The 14,169-nt window shown below is 37.1% G+C and overlaps 2 protein-coding genes across 3 annotated transcripts in view; both read left to right on the forward strand.

The window, feature by feature from the left end:
• The first annotated feature begins 1,282 nt into the window (after positions 1-1,282).
• Positions 1,283-14,169, forward strand: part of LOC113079833 (granzyme B(G,H)-like) — a 39,559-nt gene continuing 26,672 nt past the window's right edge. The window contains exons 1-5 of one of the 2 annotated variants that reach the window (XM_026252059.1): positions 1,283-1,585; positions 1,659-1,803; positions 1,896-2,034; positions 2,418-2,666; positions 2,751-2,958. In XM_026252059.1, coding sequence (XP_026107844.1) covers positions 1,528-1,585; positions 1,659-1,803; positions 1,896-2,034; positions 2,418-2,666; positions 2,751-2,906 — 747 coding nt within the window. In that variant the 5' untranslated portion in view covers positions 1,283-1,527 and the 3' untranslated portion in view covers positions 2,907-2,958. Of the gene's footprint in view, positions 1,586-1,658; positions 1,804-1,895; positions 2,035-2,417; positions 2,667-2,750; positions 2,959-14,169 lie in introns of those variants that run through there. The other variant, XM_026252058.1, reaches the window with a different exon arrangement.
• On the forward strand, positions 10,339-11,701 carry LOC113079831 (mast cell protease 1A-like). The gene is made up of 5 exons (XM_026252055.1): positions 10,339-10,430; positions 10,519-10,669; positions 10,759-10,900; positions 11,142-11,393; positions 11,476-11,701. Exons 1-5 carry the CDS (start codon positions 10,370-10,372, stop codon positions 11,632-11,634), a joined length of 765 nt encoding a protein of 254 aa, XP_026107840.1. The 5' UTR covers positions 10,339-10,369; the 3' UTR covers positions 11,635-11,701.

Raw genomic sequence — 14,169 nt, forward strand, 5'->3', positions numbered from 1 at the left:
ATCCCAAACAGAGATGCAAACTTCAGCGCATGTCTCCTCAGAATGGGAAAATCTTCAGAGTGTACATACAGTTTATAGAACTCAAGCAGAGGGAGGTTGTTGTACTTCGCTTTGAGCTCGTCATTGCTTTGTAGCTCAATTATTTCATGTTGTAGGTTGTCAGGTACTTCAGATGGTCCCACAAAATCTTTGGTACATTTTGTTTACTTTTCATGTCCTGAAACCTCTCTTTAAATGCCTGATCAGTTTTGCACACTCACCAGCATACTCAGCTGTCATATAAGGCTTTTGTTTTTTTAGAGTAGGAAAATGCACAATGTTACCCTGTTCTAGTTGAAATTGCCACAGCTTTAATTTCACCTCAAATGATTTCACGTTTGAAAGCAGAGAGCTGAGAAGCTGGTTCGGACCTTGGAGTTTGAGATTCAGTTCTGACAGGTGCTTGGTTATATCCACCATAAAGGCCAAATCACACAGCCACTTGTCACAACAGGTTTTCCCTTAATCTCCATGAATTGTTTTACTTCTTCCCTCAAATTGTAAAAGCGTGCGAGCATATCTGCACGACTCAGCCATCGCACCTCACAATGGTAAACCAGATCTCCATACTCAGACTCAAGATCACTCAGTAACTCTTTGAACTGGCGGCTGTTTAGCCCTCTGCTTTTGATGAAGTTTATGGTGAAAACGACAGTTTTCATTACACTGTGAAGCTTCAGGGAATGTGCACAAAAACTCTCTTGATGTATGATACAGTGGCTTTCAACTAAATCACTTGGATCAAGCCTGAGATGACTCATTTCTTTTTTGACCAATGCAATTAGTCCCTTTTGCGGGCCAAGCATGGCAGGAGCTCCATCTGTCGCAAGGCCACTTAACTTTTCAAATGGCAATTCAAATTTGTTCATTGCCAAAACAACTTGCTCAAACAAATCCTCACCTTTGGTAGTGCCATGCATGGCTTAACATTTAAAAGCATGTCAGAAAATGAATAATTGCAATCATAGTAATATACAAGGTAATAATATTAAATATTAAAATCGGTCTGGGCTATATAAGGCTCAGGTGTGACTCAGATTTGGAGATTCTGGTTTACTTAAGGCTGAGAACTGACACCAATAATGAAACCTGTTTTGGCCCAGATCAGGGTCAGATAAGGCTGATTAACTGGCTGAGATTTGGGCTGGTTATGGCCCATGTGTGGCCCTAGTCTTTAATCCAGTTCTGGGCCACTTCCGAGCCGCCATTCTTTGCGGTACTTGGGCCGAGGGAAAAGTCATTGTGTGGCCCGGATCTGGGCCAGAAGACATTTGCTATGTGGGAAAGAACAATTAAAAAAAAAAAATGTGGCAACTGACATTATGCAACATACACTGTTGGTTTTTCTGAACTAAACTATTCAGAGTTAAGTCATTTAAAGCCATTTCCACATTTTATGCAGACTTATGGCCAGATAAATGTCTCCACCCCCCTTTAAAGTATATTTATACAGTTTTTGCCAGCGAGAGCTCACTGATTGTCTTCAAGATGACCATCATCTCTCTGCTTCTGCTGGCCTCTCTGCTGCCACACCTGACCTTCACTGGTGAGACTGATTGATTAAACTACACACTGATCAATCTGGTGGACACAGTAGCTAACCGTGCTATCTCTTTTAGCTCATGTGGGCATAGTTAACGGCACAGAAGCAAAACCCCACTCCAGACCTTACATGGTTTCTATTCAGATTTCTGAGCAGCACATCTGCGGTGGATTCCTCATCTCTGATGAGTTTGTCTTGACTGCTGCACATTGCTGGAATGGGTAGGAATTCGAAGTCAAACTAAAATCATACTGTGTATCATTTTCATAAATTAGCTCAATGAATCAATCTTTCCAATACACTCTTTCAACAGATCTCAGATTCTGACAGTTGTGGTCGGTGCTCATGACTTAAGGAAAAGTAAGACTTTGAACCGCATCGGAGTGAAGAAGTACATCCCACATCCAGACTACAAAATCCGTCCTGTTCGGAATGACATCATGCTTTTGAGGGTAACAACCTGTTTAGCTGTAAAAAAAATAAAAAATAAAAATAAAAAAAACTATATCTGATCAGATTCGCTAGCATAAACCTGACTCACACTATGAGAATTAATTTATTTCTTGTATTATCTCTTTATGACATAGGCCTAATGGACAATACTTAATTAAGATGTTTTCTTAATTCCCCACCCCCCACAATCTATATATATATATATATATATATATATATATATATATATATATATATATATATATATATATATATATATATGTATATGTATGTATGTATGTATGTATGTATGTATGTATGTATGTATAATCAACTGTGGTCACTAGTCAGTATTAAAAGATTATTACATTTCTCTCTTAATAATTGTAATTTTGAATTACAGTTACAGAAAAAGGTCAAACTAAACAATGTTAAATGGATATTATTGCCAAAGAAAGGAGAAGATATTGAGGCAAATACTCTCTGTAGTGTTGCTGGCTGGGGAAAACTTTGGACTGATGGCCCACGGAGTAGTCTTCTAATGGAGGCAGATGTGTATATAATAGACAACAGAGAATGTTTCAAGAAGTGGGGAGAGATCTACTCAGTCTCACAGATGATGTGTACACACGGCTCTGGTGGATTCTGCTATGTAAGTAAATAAGATGATCCATAGACTTTACTAATTCATGAACTGTTTTAACTGAGTTACAGTATGCGTTGATGTTTTTATCAGGGAGATTCTGGGGGGCCTTTGGTTTGTGGAGACACTGCAGTTGGTGTTGTTTCATTTTGTTACTTGAATCTCTGCAATTCACCTGTGTATCCTAATGTGTACACTAAGATTTCAGCATATCTTCCATGGATCAAGAAAATCATTCGAAAAATATAAAAAAGAAGAATTTTTTTTTTTCTTAAATATTTCTTTAAAATTTTACTTTCAATAAAAGTATCACATGGCAAGCATCAAAGTGTCCTCATTGTCACCACCATACAATTTTACATGCACTGCACATGGTGAATGGTCATTTTCAGACTGGTGTAAAATAAAAGCAACAAAAATAAGACTAACAATCAACTTCTGCAATTTCCTAACCTTACCATTGGAGATTAGTTGTCAGTTTTCCTCTCAGTTTTTTTAATGGCATGCTACAACATCACAAAGTAAGGCTTTGTCCAAACTTTTCTGGAATTGGGGTTGTACAGTACATTATGCTTTGGCAGTTACCACTGAAGGTGCTACATGATACTGCATCATGTTCTGAAAATTTCAGTAGCATTTGCCACAAGCCACTAGTTGCCAGACATGCCTGTGCATACAGCTGTAAAAGTCTTTAAGGTGCTTGGGAGGGTCTATGTTTATATATTTTTTAGGGCAGATAAACTCATGAATGCCAAATTTATAGTAATTAATTGAAGGATCTAGGGATCATCAAATGCAGATTGTGCATGTTGCATCAAGAGAGCAATCCTTGAAAAATATAAAGGGTTAAGAAAATGTATTTTGACATAAAAAAAAAAAACTTTATTAAAGCATGACGTCAAGCACTCCCATCAAACCAGTCACAATGAAAATAGTAATAATAATTTTTTATTAAAAAATAAGATGGCCTTAGAATTTTTAGTTTTTCATTATGGCCATAAGAGAAATAAATGCAACAAGCCAATTCCATACTCTGACATCCAGAGCTACATGCACACATGAGTATCTTATTTCTGGTATGTTGTGGCTTCATATAAAAGTTTACGCAGATGACAAGAAGTAACACAAATAATATCTTCTTACTATTAGTGTTACTGACACCCCAAGCTGAGAAAAAAAGGCCTGCAGGTAGCTCAATGTCTCCACCCATCCTCACATTTATATAGTGTTCGTCAAATTGCACACTGATCAATCTGGTGAATAAGACAACTAACCGTGCTATCTCTTTTAGCTCATGTGGGCATAGTGAACGGCACAGAAGCAAAACCCCACTCCAGACCCTACATGGTTTCTATTCAGATTTCTGAGCAACACCACTGTGGTGGATTCCTCATCTCTGATGAGTTTGTCTTGACTGCTGCACATTGCTGAAATGAGTAGGAATTTTGTTCAGCTTACACGGCAATGTTGAGTTAAAACCATGTTTAACTAACAAAAGGACTGCGTTGCAACCACACAGTGCATCATTTTCATAAATAAGATTCTTGACTCCATAAAAGAATCTATTCAACACACTAAGCTCACCACTAGAGATTAGTTGTTAGTTTCCTCTCTCTGTTTTTTTTTTAATGGCCTGCTTCAGCATCACAAAGTAAGGCTTAGGTTGCTTGTATGAATTACATTCAGCTGCATGCTCTACATGCAAGAGAAAAGAGGAAGATGTCTTTGGTGGCTTCAAGCTGCAGGCCTTTTAAATCACACATAAAGGATTTTGTAGAAACGTACAAAACCACAAAAATAGTTGCTAACTGAAACCCTGAGGGACACTTACTGACTTCTGAACTTCACACAAAAACTGTAAATTCAATTGTATCTCAATCTTAAACAACAAAAAGCCAGTAGAAGTAGACTTATTTAATGGAAACTATTAGTCATAGCATCTTTAATTCATTGTACTTTACTTTCAAACATATGTCACCCTGGACGACAAAACGAGTCACTGGGGTATATTTTCAGCAATAGCCAAAAAAAACATTGTATGGGTCGAAATTATCGATTGTTCTTTTACGCCAAAAATCTTTAGGATAAAAGTAAAGAGTAGGTAAAGATCATGTTCCATGAAGTTATTTGTACATTTCCTACCATAAATGTATCTTTTTTTTGTTGTTGTTAATAATATGATTGGCTAAGAATTCATTTGAACAAATTCAAATGAGATTCTCTCAGTATTTAGATTTTTTGCAGATTCCAGATATCCAAATAGTTTTATCTCAGCCAAATATTGTCCAATCTTAATAAACCAGATGATGTATAAATCTCAATTTTGAAAATTTGACACTTGAATACTAGTGTTGTGGTCCAGGGTCACATATAAGCAGTCTAAACCATAGTTAATGTGTACAAAAACCATTAGGTTTGCCATACTGCAAGGTTTTATATCTGTCTTGTGTCCTGCTGTTATTGCAGAGTGCTTACGTTACCATCTGTGTCAGTCCTTTAGTTCTGTGTAACACTTTATAATAACTTTCATTTATAAATCATTAACAAACATTATATAATGCTTAGTTAATATATTCACATAGCTAGAAATAGGAGATAATGTTCTTGTCAATGTTTACTAATGAACTTGCTCAGCATTACCTAATGATGAACATGATTATTTGAAAGTTGAAATGCTTACAAACGTCAGTAAACATTTTCCAGAAAATGTATTTTGATATTAAAAACCTTTAACCTTTTACATTAAAACATGACGGTAAAAGCTTTTTTCAGCATGTTCTTAAGAAGATACTTCAAATAAAAATGTAGGCCAGCCAAGTAAAAAAATATTAAACGTACATTTAATTACTTCACAGATCATTAGAACTTTAGAAAAATCATTAGAAAAATCCTTTAGACATATGATTTATACTAGATCTCAGAAAAGCTGAGCTCAGTCAACAACATACTTATAATCAAAATAACTTGGGGAAATATCTGTAAATGTTACAAGACTCAGTTGTATTCAATATAGTCACAAGACAAATACATACAAAAGCCATTTCTATACTCTGTCATCCAAAGCCACACATAGACATGCATATCTTATCATCTTGTTTGTTGTGTTTTCGTGTAACAGTTGATAAAGATAACAAGAAGTAACACAATTTATATCATCTTACTATCAGTGTTACTGACAACAAGAGCTGAGAAGAAAAAGTCTTGATTTCAAAAAGAAGTTACCATGTCTGTCTTTGAAGCAATTTACAGCAACTTTTTGGAAGAAATAGTACAGCACCTTAAATCGTCAAACTGTTATCTTGGCAAACTTCTCAAATAATTTTTCAAAAGTGTGCTTAACTGTTTAGAAGCAGATCTCTTAGAAGTGGTGAATACCTCACTTCTTTCTGGGCCTTTAAATGGTATCTCAGTCTAGTTCTGTAGGCTACACAATCATGGGGAAGACTGCTGACTTGAAAGTTGCCTAAAAGACGACCATTGACACTTTGCACAAGGAGGGCAAGACACAAAAGGCCATTGCAAAAGAGGCTGGCTGTTCACAGAGCTCTGTGTCCAATCACATTAATAGAGAGGCAAAGGGAAGGAAAAAGTGTACAAGCAATAGGGATAACCGCACCCTGGAGAGGATTGTGAAACAAAACCCATTCAAAAATGTGGGGGATATTCACAAAGAGTGGACTGCAGCTGGAGTCAGTGCTTCAAGAACCACTATGCAGAGACGTATATAAGACATGGGTTTCAGCAGTAAACCAGGAAGTTTTAGAGCACTTCATGCTTCCTGCTGCTGACCAACTTTATGGAGATGCAGATTTCCTTTTCCAACAGGACTTGGCACCTGCACACAGTGCCAAAACTACCAGTACCTGGTTTAAGTACCATGGTATCCCTGTTCTTAATTGGCCAGCAAACTCGCCTGACCTTAACCCCAGAGAAAATCTATAGGGTATTGTGAAGAGGAAGATGCAATATGCCAGACCCAAGAATGCAGAAGAGCTGAAGGCCACTATCAGAGAAACCTGGGCTCTCATAACACTTGAGCAGTGCCACAGACTGATCGATTCTATGCCACGCCGCATTGCTGAGGTAATTCAGGCAAAAGGAGCCCCAAGTTATTAACTTAACAGTTATTCTTATTTTCTGAGATACTGATAATGGGGTTTTCCTTAGTTGTCCGTTATAATCATCAAAAATAAACATTTTAATATATATCAGTATGTGTGTAATGAATGAATATAACATACAAGTTTCACTTTTTGAATGGAATTAGTGAAATAAATAAACTTTTTGATGATATTCTAATTATATGACCAGCACCTCTAAAAAATAAGGACCAGCTTCATGTCTTTTATTAGAGGTCATTGACATTGCAACCACATGTTTGCATTGCTCACAGCTTGACTAGTGTTTTCAACATTGAACTCCATACTATTATGTATCATGTGTAAATCTGCAATAGGCCCTACTTACTATTATGAAGTGCAAAGATGAGTTAAAAATCACAATTTGCTAGAGCTAACATTTAAGTACAAGAAAATGACGTGTACGTCTTAATTTTGAATGGTAAATCTATATTTCATGAAAATTTAGCAAGCTTCTTTATTTAATTACATTGTGTAATAAAGTATGTCTGTGGTCTGCTTAATTACAAACAAACAAAAAACAAAAGCTGGTTATTTTGATATTGTATAACACAATGCAAGCCGTTCGTTGCCATTTTTATTTGGGACACTGAAAATGAAAAAAGCTAGAGCTGTTAAAGGTGTCACATCAGCAAAATTTCCGCAAAAATGGCGATTGTCTATTGCCTATAATGAAGCGATGTGTGAAGCACATCTTATACAGAGTCACTTTCAAACCAAATGGCTTTAGTTTTTTGGTTATGCAGTGAAACTGTGTGAGGAAATCTTTCAACCTCATGTGAAATTCATGATCACCTAATATTAGAGTCCTACTGAATTTGAAAGTTGGCATAGTTTTATGGTGTTTTAGAAATTACATATGTTAAATGCAAGATAATTTATTCAATTTAATGCCACATAATATCGGTTTATCATCTCTGCAATGCCCTACATTTCACCACTAGAGGTCACCATCCCCAGCTTTCTAAATTGGACTTTTAACATATTTTTTTAACATATATTGAGCAAAACGAAACAACCTCTCACATTCGTACAGTATAAGTCTTTTCCTGGAAATTTCTTTAACATGTAAATCTTTATATGAACTGAACAAGTTTCACGATGTGTCCTTGAAAAAAAACGGTTCCACCAGAACCAGCTGCTTTCCATATTCCAGTGCATCTCATCCTCATGGACTTCACCAGATTTGCCAGTTCTTTAATGCAAGATGTTACTTTACTCTACTACTAAGGCATTTGCAGGATCTCAAACATGTCTGGAGGGACACATGGTTATACATGGTAAGACATTTCTAGATCATTTGACTGACCAATGTCTTGCTGTGTTTTCAAAAAGAAATCTTTGCTTTGCTTTCCCTGTTTAGTGAGGTGGTAGTCACTGGTGTCCTGTGCCTTCTCCAATGCACCATCTGTGTTCTTTGCCTGTATGGGATGATATTAGACTCAAAATAATTAATAGATATATGCATAATTAACCATGTACTGTGTACATAATATATATATGTAGGTGTACATGCTCACTAAACTGAAACAAATGATTTTCAACTAATGTCGGATTTAAGAATTACATTAATGTGCAGCATTTTGTTCAAATAGAGACATATTTGTGAATACAAATGTCATCGTTTGTATAAAAAGTATCATAATTTGTGAATGTAGAGATTAAATTGTGCATTTGTGGATCAGGCGACATGCATGCATTCATTCACGTCTCTGATGAGTAGAATCTATTTGATTCATTAGATTTTTGCTCGCCATCCACAGGCAGTGAAGCCACAGGACATCAGCGACCACTAGATAGCACTGCCCCACTCACATGTGCACATTCCATTATGATTTCATGAATGTTACATTGTGTTTTCTTTGTTTTCTTTTTGGTTTGGCTGTTCTCCTCTACCATAGAAATATAATAAAGATGTTTTATTTAACTCGCACTAACTTAACACAGAATAGCTTTAATTTTGCCAAACAACAACTTTGTGACAGTACCTTTTTTTTTTCTTTCTTTCTGTAACTCAATGGCAAGCCTGTATGCCTTCCCCCGATAGCCCTGGTTTCATCAAACAGGTAAGGGAGATACGTAAATACACGGTCCTCTTGCTGGGCCCACTCTGGAGGAACTTGACCTAGTTCCCAGAGTTAGTGTATTATCTTTTCTCGTGTCCTACGTACCAACCTTCTTATGGTTGTTGGATAACAGATGTGCCCACACTCAAAGTTTATATGGCAGCTGTTGCAGCGAATCATTCCCTCGAAGCTGGACCTCTAATCAGCAGACACAATCTAATCAATAAGTTCTCGAAGGGAGCCCAGAGATTGAATCAACTTTGCCCCTCAGACAGTGCCAGTCTGGGACTTGATTGTAGTCCTGAGGGCCCTCCGGGGCCCTCGCTTCGAGCTACTCCATTTGGCTGAGCTACAGCTGTTGTCACTTAAAACACAGTTTTTGTTTTCGACACTGTTTAAAGCCAAGGTTATCACCTTGTTAACACTTACTGTCATGGACAGCGGGCAGGGTCCTAATGTTCTCTTAGTTTATTTGGAGCAGTCTAGCCTGTTCAGTCGCAGCAGCTTTTTGTTGGCTTTGGAAGGCACCTTAAAGGGCTGCCAGTTACAAAGCAGAGGCTTTTTTGCTGGATAGCGAATGCCATAGCTTTGGCTTATGCCTCAGCAGACTTACAAGTGTGAGGGCCCATCCCCCCATAGGAACGGCCTCCTCCTGGGCATGATCCAGTGAGGTTTCTATTGGTAAGATTTGTGCCGCTGTCGCCATCCACATTTGCTAGATTCTATCATTTGGATGTCACAGCCTTGGAGGTATGGGTATGCATGTGCATGCTTATTAATCTATCATAATTTAAAACATTTTACAACTTCGCAATAATTGCACTTAGGAAAATTTTGACAAACTTTTCAGTCTTATTAATTTCTTATAATTTTCATGAATTTGGACAGTTGTGGTTTGTATCTCATCTGCAGTTCCAGTACTTTGATAGTAATGTTTACCACATCCATGTTATGAATATTATGAAACTACTCTGCTTTTTCAAGACAAACCATCAGCAATTAAGAAAGCAGATGTATGCCTACTAATGTACAGTAGGTAACACCTAGGCCTACTAAGTAAAATATAAATAATGATGTATTTAATTACATTTCTCCAGAACTTTACAGATCATTAAAACTTCATCGTAGATCATAGATCATTTCATATGATCTACACTTAAAGGAATATTTTGGGTTCAGGATCAATTTGAGTATCGGCTCAGTCAACAGTTTAATGTTGATCACAATAAAATGTATTTCCACCGGCCAAGAAAAATGGGGTCTTGTCTGTTGATGTCAAAATTCTCACTGTTTCAATATAGCTACAAGACAAAAAAAAAAAAAAAAAAAAACCTTTTTTTTCTGAAAAACAGAGCTACATGCACACATGCATATGCCAAGTAAAACAAATAATATCTTCCTACTCTCAGTGTTACTGACACCACAAGCTGAGAAAAAAAGGCAGCTCAATGTCTCCACCCATCCTCACATTTATATAGTGTTTCGCCAGCAAGAGCTCACTGTCTTCATGATGATCATGATCTCTCTGCTCCTGCTGGCCTCTCTGCTGCCACACCTGACCTTCACCGGTGAGAATGATTATACAACAGCATTTATTATGATGTTTAATTGGTATGTACTGTAATAAGCTGACTAACAGCACTATCTCTCTCTCAGCTCGTGTGAATGTGGGTATAGTGAATGGCACAGAAGCAAAACCCCACTCCAGACCTTACATGGTTTCTCTTCAGAAGTACAAGAAACATATCTGTGGTGGATTCCTCATCTCTGATGAGTTTGTCTTGACTGCTGCACATTGCTGGAAAGGGTAAGAGTTTTGTTCATTCTAAACAAACTGACTGCAGAACAACAAGACAATGTTTTGAATTACATAAATGCAAATTTCTCTTTTAACAGATATCCAGAGATTCTGACGGTTGTGGTTGGTGCTCATGACTTCAGGAAGAGTGAGGATTCATACCGTGTCGAAGTGAAGTCTTACATCTCACATCCACACTATACATTCTGTTCACTTCAGAATGACATCATGCTTTTGAGGGTAACAACCTGTAAAACATTTATTTGTTCAGAAAAATATCTGATCAGGAAACAGTGGCAGAAACAACTATGTTTGAATTTCTAATCAAGTATCCTTTGAAGAGACAATTGTAAATATTAATAAAACATACACATCGGCTTTCAAGGCTACTAACTTAACAAACAACAGAATAATCAACTTCAGTTCAGTCTAATAAAAGATTATTAAACCTCTTAATAATGGTTGCGTTTTTGAGTTACAGCTACATGAAAAGGTCAAACTAAACAACAATGTTACCTGGATATCATTACCGAAAGAATGTGAAGATGTCAAGATGAATACTCTCTGTAGTGTTGCGGGTTGGGGAAGACTGTGGATGAAAGGCCCATCAACTGATCGTCTAATGGAGGCAAACACAACTACAATAAAAAACAAAGTGTGTAAATGTAAATGGGGATCCGATTTCCAAGCCTCGCAGATGATCTGTGCACATGGTGATGGAGGGTCCTGCATAGTAAGTACAAAACATTTACAGACTTTATTGTAATTTATGAACTGGTTTCTCTAGTGATGTGCGGATCTTTGTTTCTTAACAGGGAGATTCAGGAGGTCCCTTGGTTTGTGGAAACACTGCAGTTGGTGTGACATCTTTTGTGGACATTAAAGGCTGTAATTCACCTGAGCGTCCTAATGTGTATACTAAGATTTCAGCATATCTTCCATGGATCCACCAAATCATAAGAAATATTAAGTGAATTAATTAAAAAAATGTAAAATTTAAAAGTTATGTTTTTCTTGAATTCTGCTGTAAATCTTTCAATAAAAGAGTTAAATGGCGGTCAGTGTCCTTATTAAAACACAAAAATATATAAAACATGTCCAAAGTCATTTCACATTAGTTCACTTGGTTGCCATCTTGGTGATGCTCTTTCATTTTTAGTCATGCATGTATGGCCCATATCTACTTGAAAGAGGGGGAACAATTCTAAAAACTGTGGGTAAAGAATTGTTCTGTCTGGTGGGGGGAAAAATAGAATAAAACAAAAACAGGTATAACAATCAAACTTCTGCAATTTCTTAATTGGCTAAGAAATCAAATACGATGCTGGACAATAACCAATAATTTGTACTCTATATAATGTTTTTTTCCCTGTATTTTTCTCATGACAAATTTATGATTGGTTTATACAAACATAAGACAGAAAAGTTTCTATACTGTAAAGAGTGTTATGTCAATTAACACGGCATTATTCATATACTTTATAACACATGTAGCCCTCCTGCCAGGTAAATATCTTGCTGCTCACACAATAAAAATCTTTCAAGGGGATATTTTTTTCTACCAGTCCAGGTCTCAGATTTTCACTTGGTTGTGTCAGATTGATGTTTCTTACTTGAAAATTTAAGTACAAAAAAACTGTGTTACTTTTAAACTTGAGAATACAAACCTTTTAGAATTTCTAGAGGAAAACATACAGGGGCCTATCATACACCCGGCGCAACGCGACGCAAGGTGCGTTTGCTAGTTTCAGTCCGGCACCATTCGCATTTTCCCGTCCAGCGCCACTTCATTTAATTAGCAAATGCATTTGCGCCCATGGGCGTGCTGGTCTAAAACAGAGTGTGTTCAGGCGCATTGCTATTTTAAGGAGCTGAAAATCTACTGCGCCATAGACCAACTCAAACCTGGTCTAAAGTCTAAAGTCAATGGCACAATATTCTTTTATTTAAAGAGCACGCTGGTAGAAAATGCACCTCTGGGCGGGTCCACAGTGCATGTTGACGTTGCTTATTACAGACAGGGATGAACATCACACAAACATGCCAAATATTAAAAACAAAAGGATTACAGTGTAAAAGAATATTATTGTGTAGGCCACATAAATATAAAAATGTAATGATGGATAGTCATTGCGTGTTTTAGAATTAGACTACCTATTTGCAATTCATCCTATTACACTATATATATATATATATATATATATATATATATATATATATATATATATATATATATATATATATATATATATATATATATATATATATTAGGGGTGTAATGATACGCGTATTCGTATTGAACCGTTCGGTACGAGGCTTTCGGTTCGGTACGCAGTACGCATTATGTATACCGAACGGTTCGTTGGAATTCATTATATATATAAAAAAAAAAAAGAGAAATATAATGATATGCGTTCAACAAGGTAACCCAATAACCCAAACGACGTAACAGGCAACGCCCCTGACACTCCCGAAGAAGAAAAAAACACCAACTTATATGTTTATGTTAGGCTACTCAGTCAGGCGCTCGCTCACTCAGTACGCGCTGAAGGCTCGTTGCAAAATAGCCAATGTGTTTAAAAGGACCAGAAATAGAAGATCCTCCAATAACCAACAGGTCTGGTGTTTGGGTGCACTTTGGATTACCTTTAAGCTATAATGGTGATGGCAAGAGAGTGGTGGATAAAAAAACAATGGTATGTCGCATCTGCTACATGACAATAGGGTACACCAGAAAGAATAAAAAAAAAAAAAAACACCAGCGGGAATACTTGAAACATGTCAACTCATTTACGCCGACATCACCTTATTGTGTCAGTATCTGGGAAAAGACGAAAAAAAGGAGAAACATACACGCAACAAATTATCCCCATTTCCAACTGATTCAAACAGGGCAAAAGACATCACCGCGGCGATCAGTAGGCTTCATTTACGTTATAGCCGCGGATATGAGACCTTACTATTTACCATTCATTCTGTCATCACCATTATAGCTTACAGGGAATCCAAAGTGCACTCAAATACCAGACCTGTTGGTTTATTGGAGGATCTTCTATTTCTGGTCTGTTAAATGCATTAGACATTTTGCAACGAGCCTTCATCGCATACTGAGTGAGCGAGCGCCTTAGGGGCCGTTTACATATCACGCCTAAAAACGCCGCTCTCTCCTCCTTTCCAAAGCGCTCGGGCAGAAGTGCTCATGAGGCATCTGTCTTTGCTAAGCAACAATGACGTGCTCTCTCCATGAGACGCGGAAATTTCAGCAAAGGATAAATGGATTTGCAGCTCTAAAAATCGCTTGCAGTAGGCTAGCTCTGCTACTAAATTTATTTCACAATTGCAATCCATATACAACTATGATCAGCTGTTCCTTCATCTTGCCTGAGCTTTCAACATTGCTACGGGAAAGGATGAAGCTGATTGGTTAGTTCTTGTCACATGACCCGCGGTGCGCTTGCGGCATTCTGAAAAGTTGAGATGTTTTCATATTTTGCTGTATCTAAAATGTA

The sequence above is a fragment of the Carassius auratus genome, unplaced genomic scaffold, assembly GCF_003368295.1.
Source record: "Carassius auratus strain Wakin unplaced genomic scaffold, ASM336829v1 scaf_tig00029436, whole genome shotgun sequence".
Taxonomy (NCBI): domain Eukaryota; kingdom Metazoa; phylum Chordata; class Actinopteri; order Cypriniformes; family Cyprinidae; genus Carassius; species Carassius auratus.

Bases quoted from the DNA above. Each gene is read 5' to 3' on its own strand.
- LOC113079831 (XM_026252055.1), top strand. From the start codon at position 10,370: ATGATGATCATGATCTCTCTGCTCCTGCTGGCCTCTCTGCTGCCACAC. The intron at 10,431-10,518 runs GTGAGAATGATT...TCTCTCTCTCAG, and splicing joins GCCACACCTGACCTTCACCG to CTCGTGTGAATGTGGGTATA. The intron at 10,901-11,141 runs GTAACAACCTGT...TTTGAGTTACAG, and splicing joins ATGACATCATGCTTTTGAGG to CTACATGAAAAGGTCAAACT.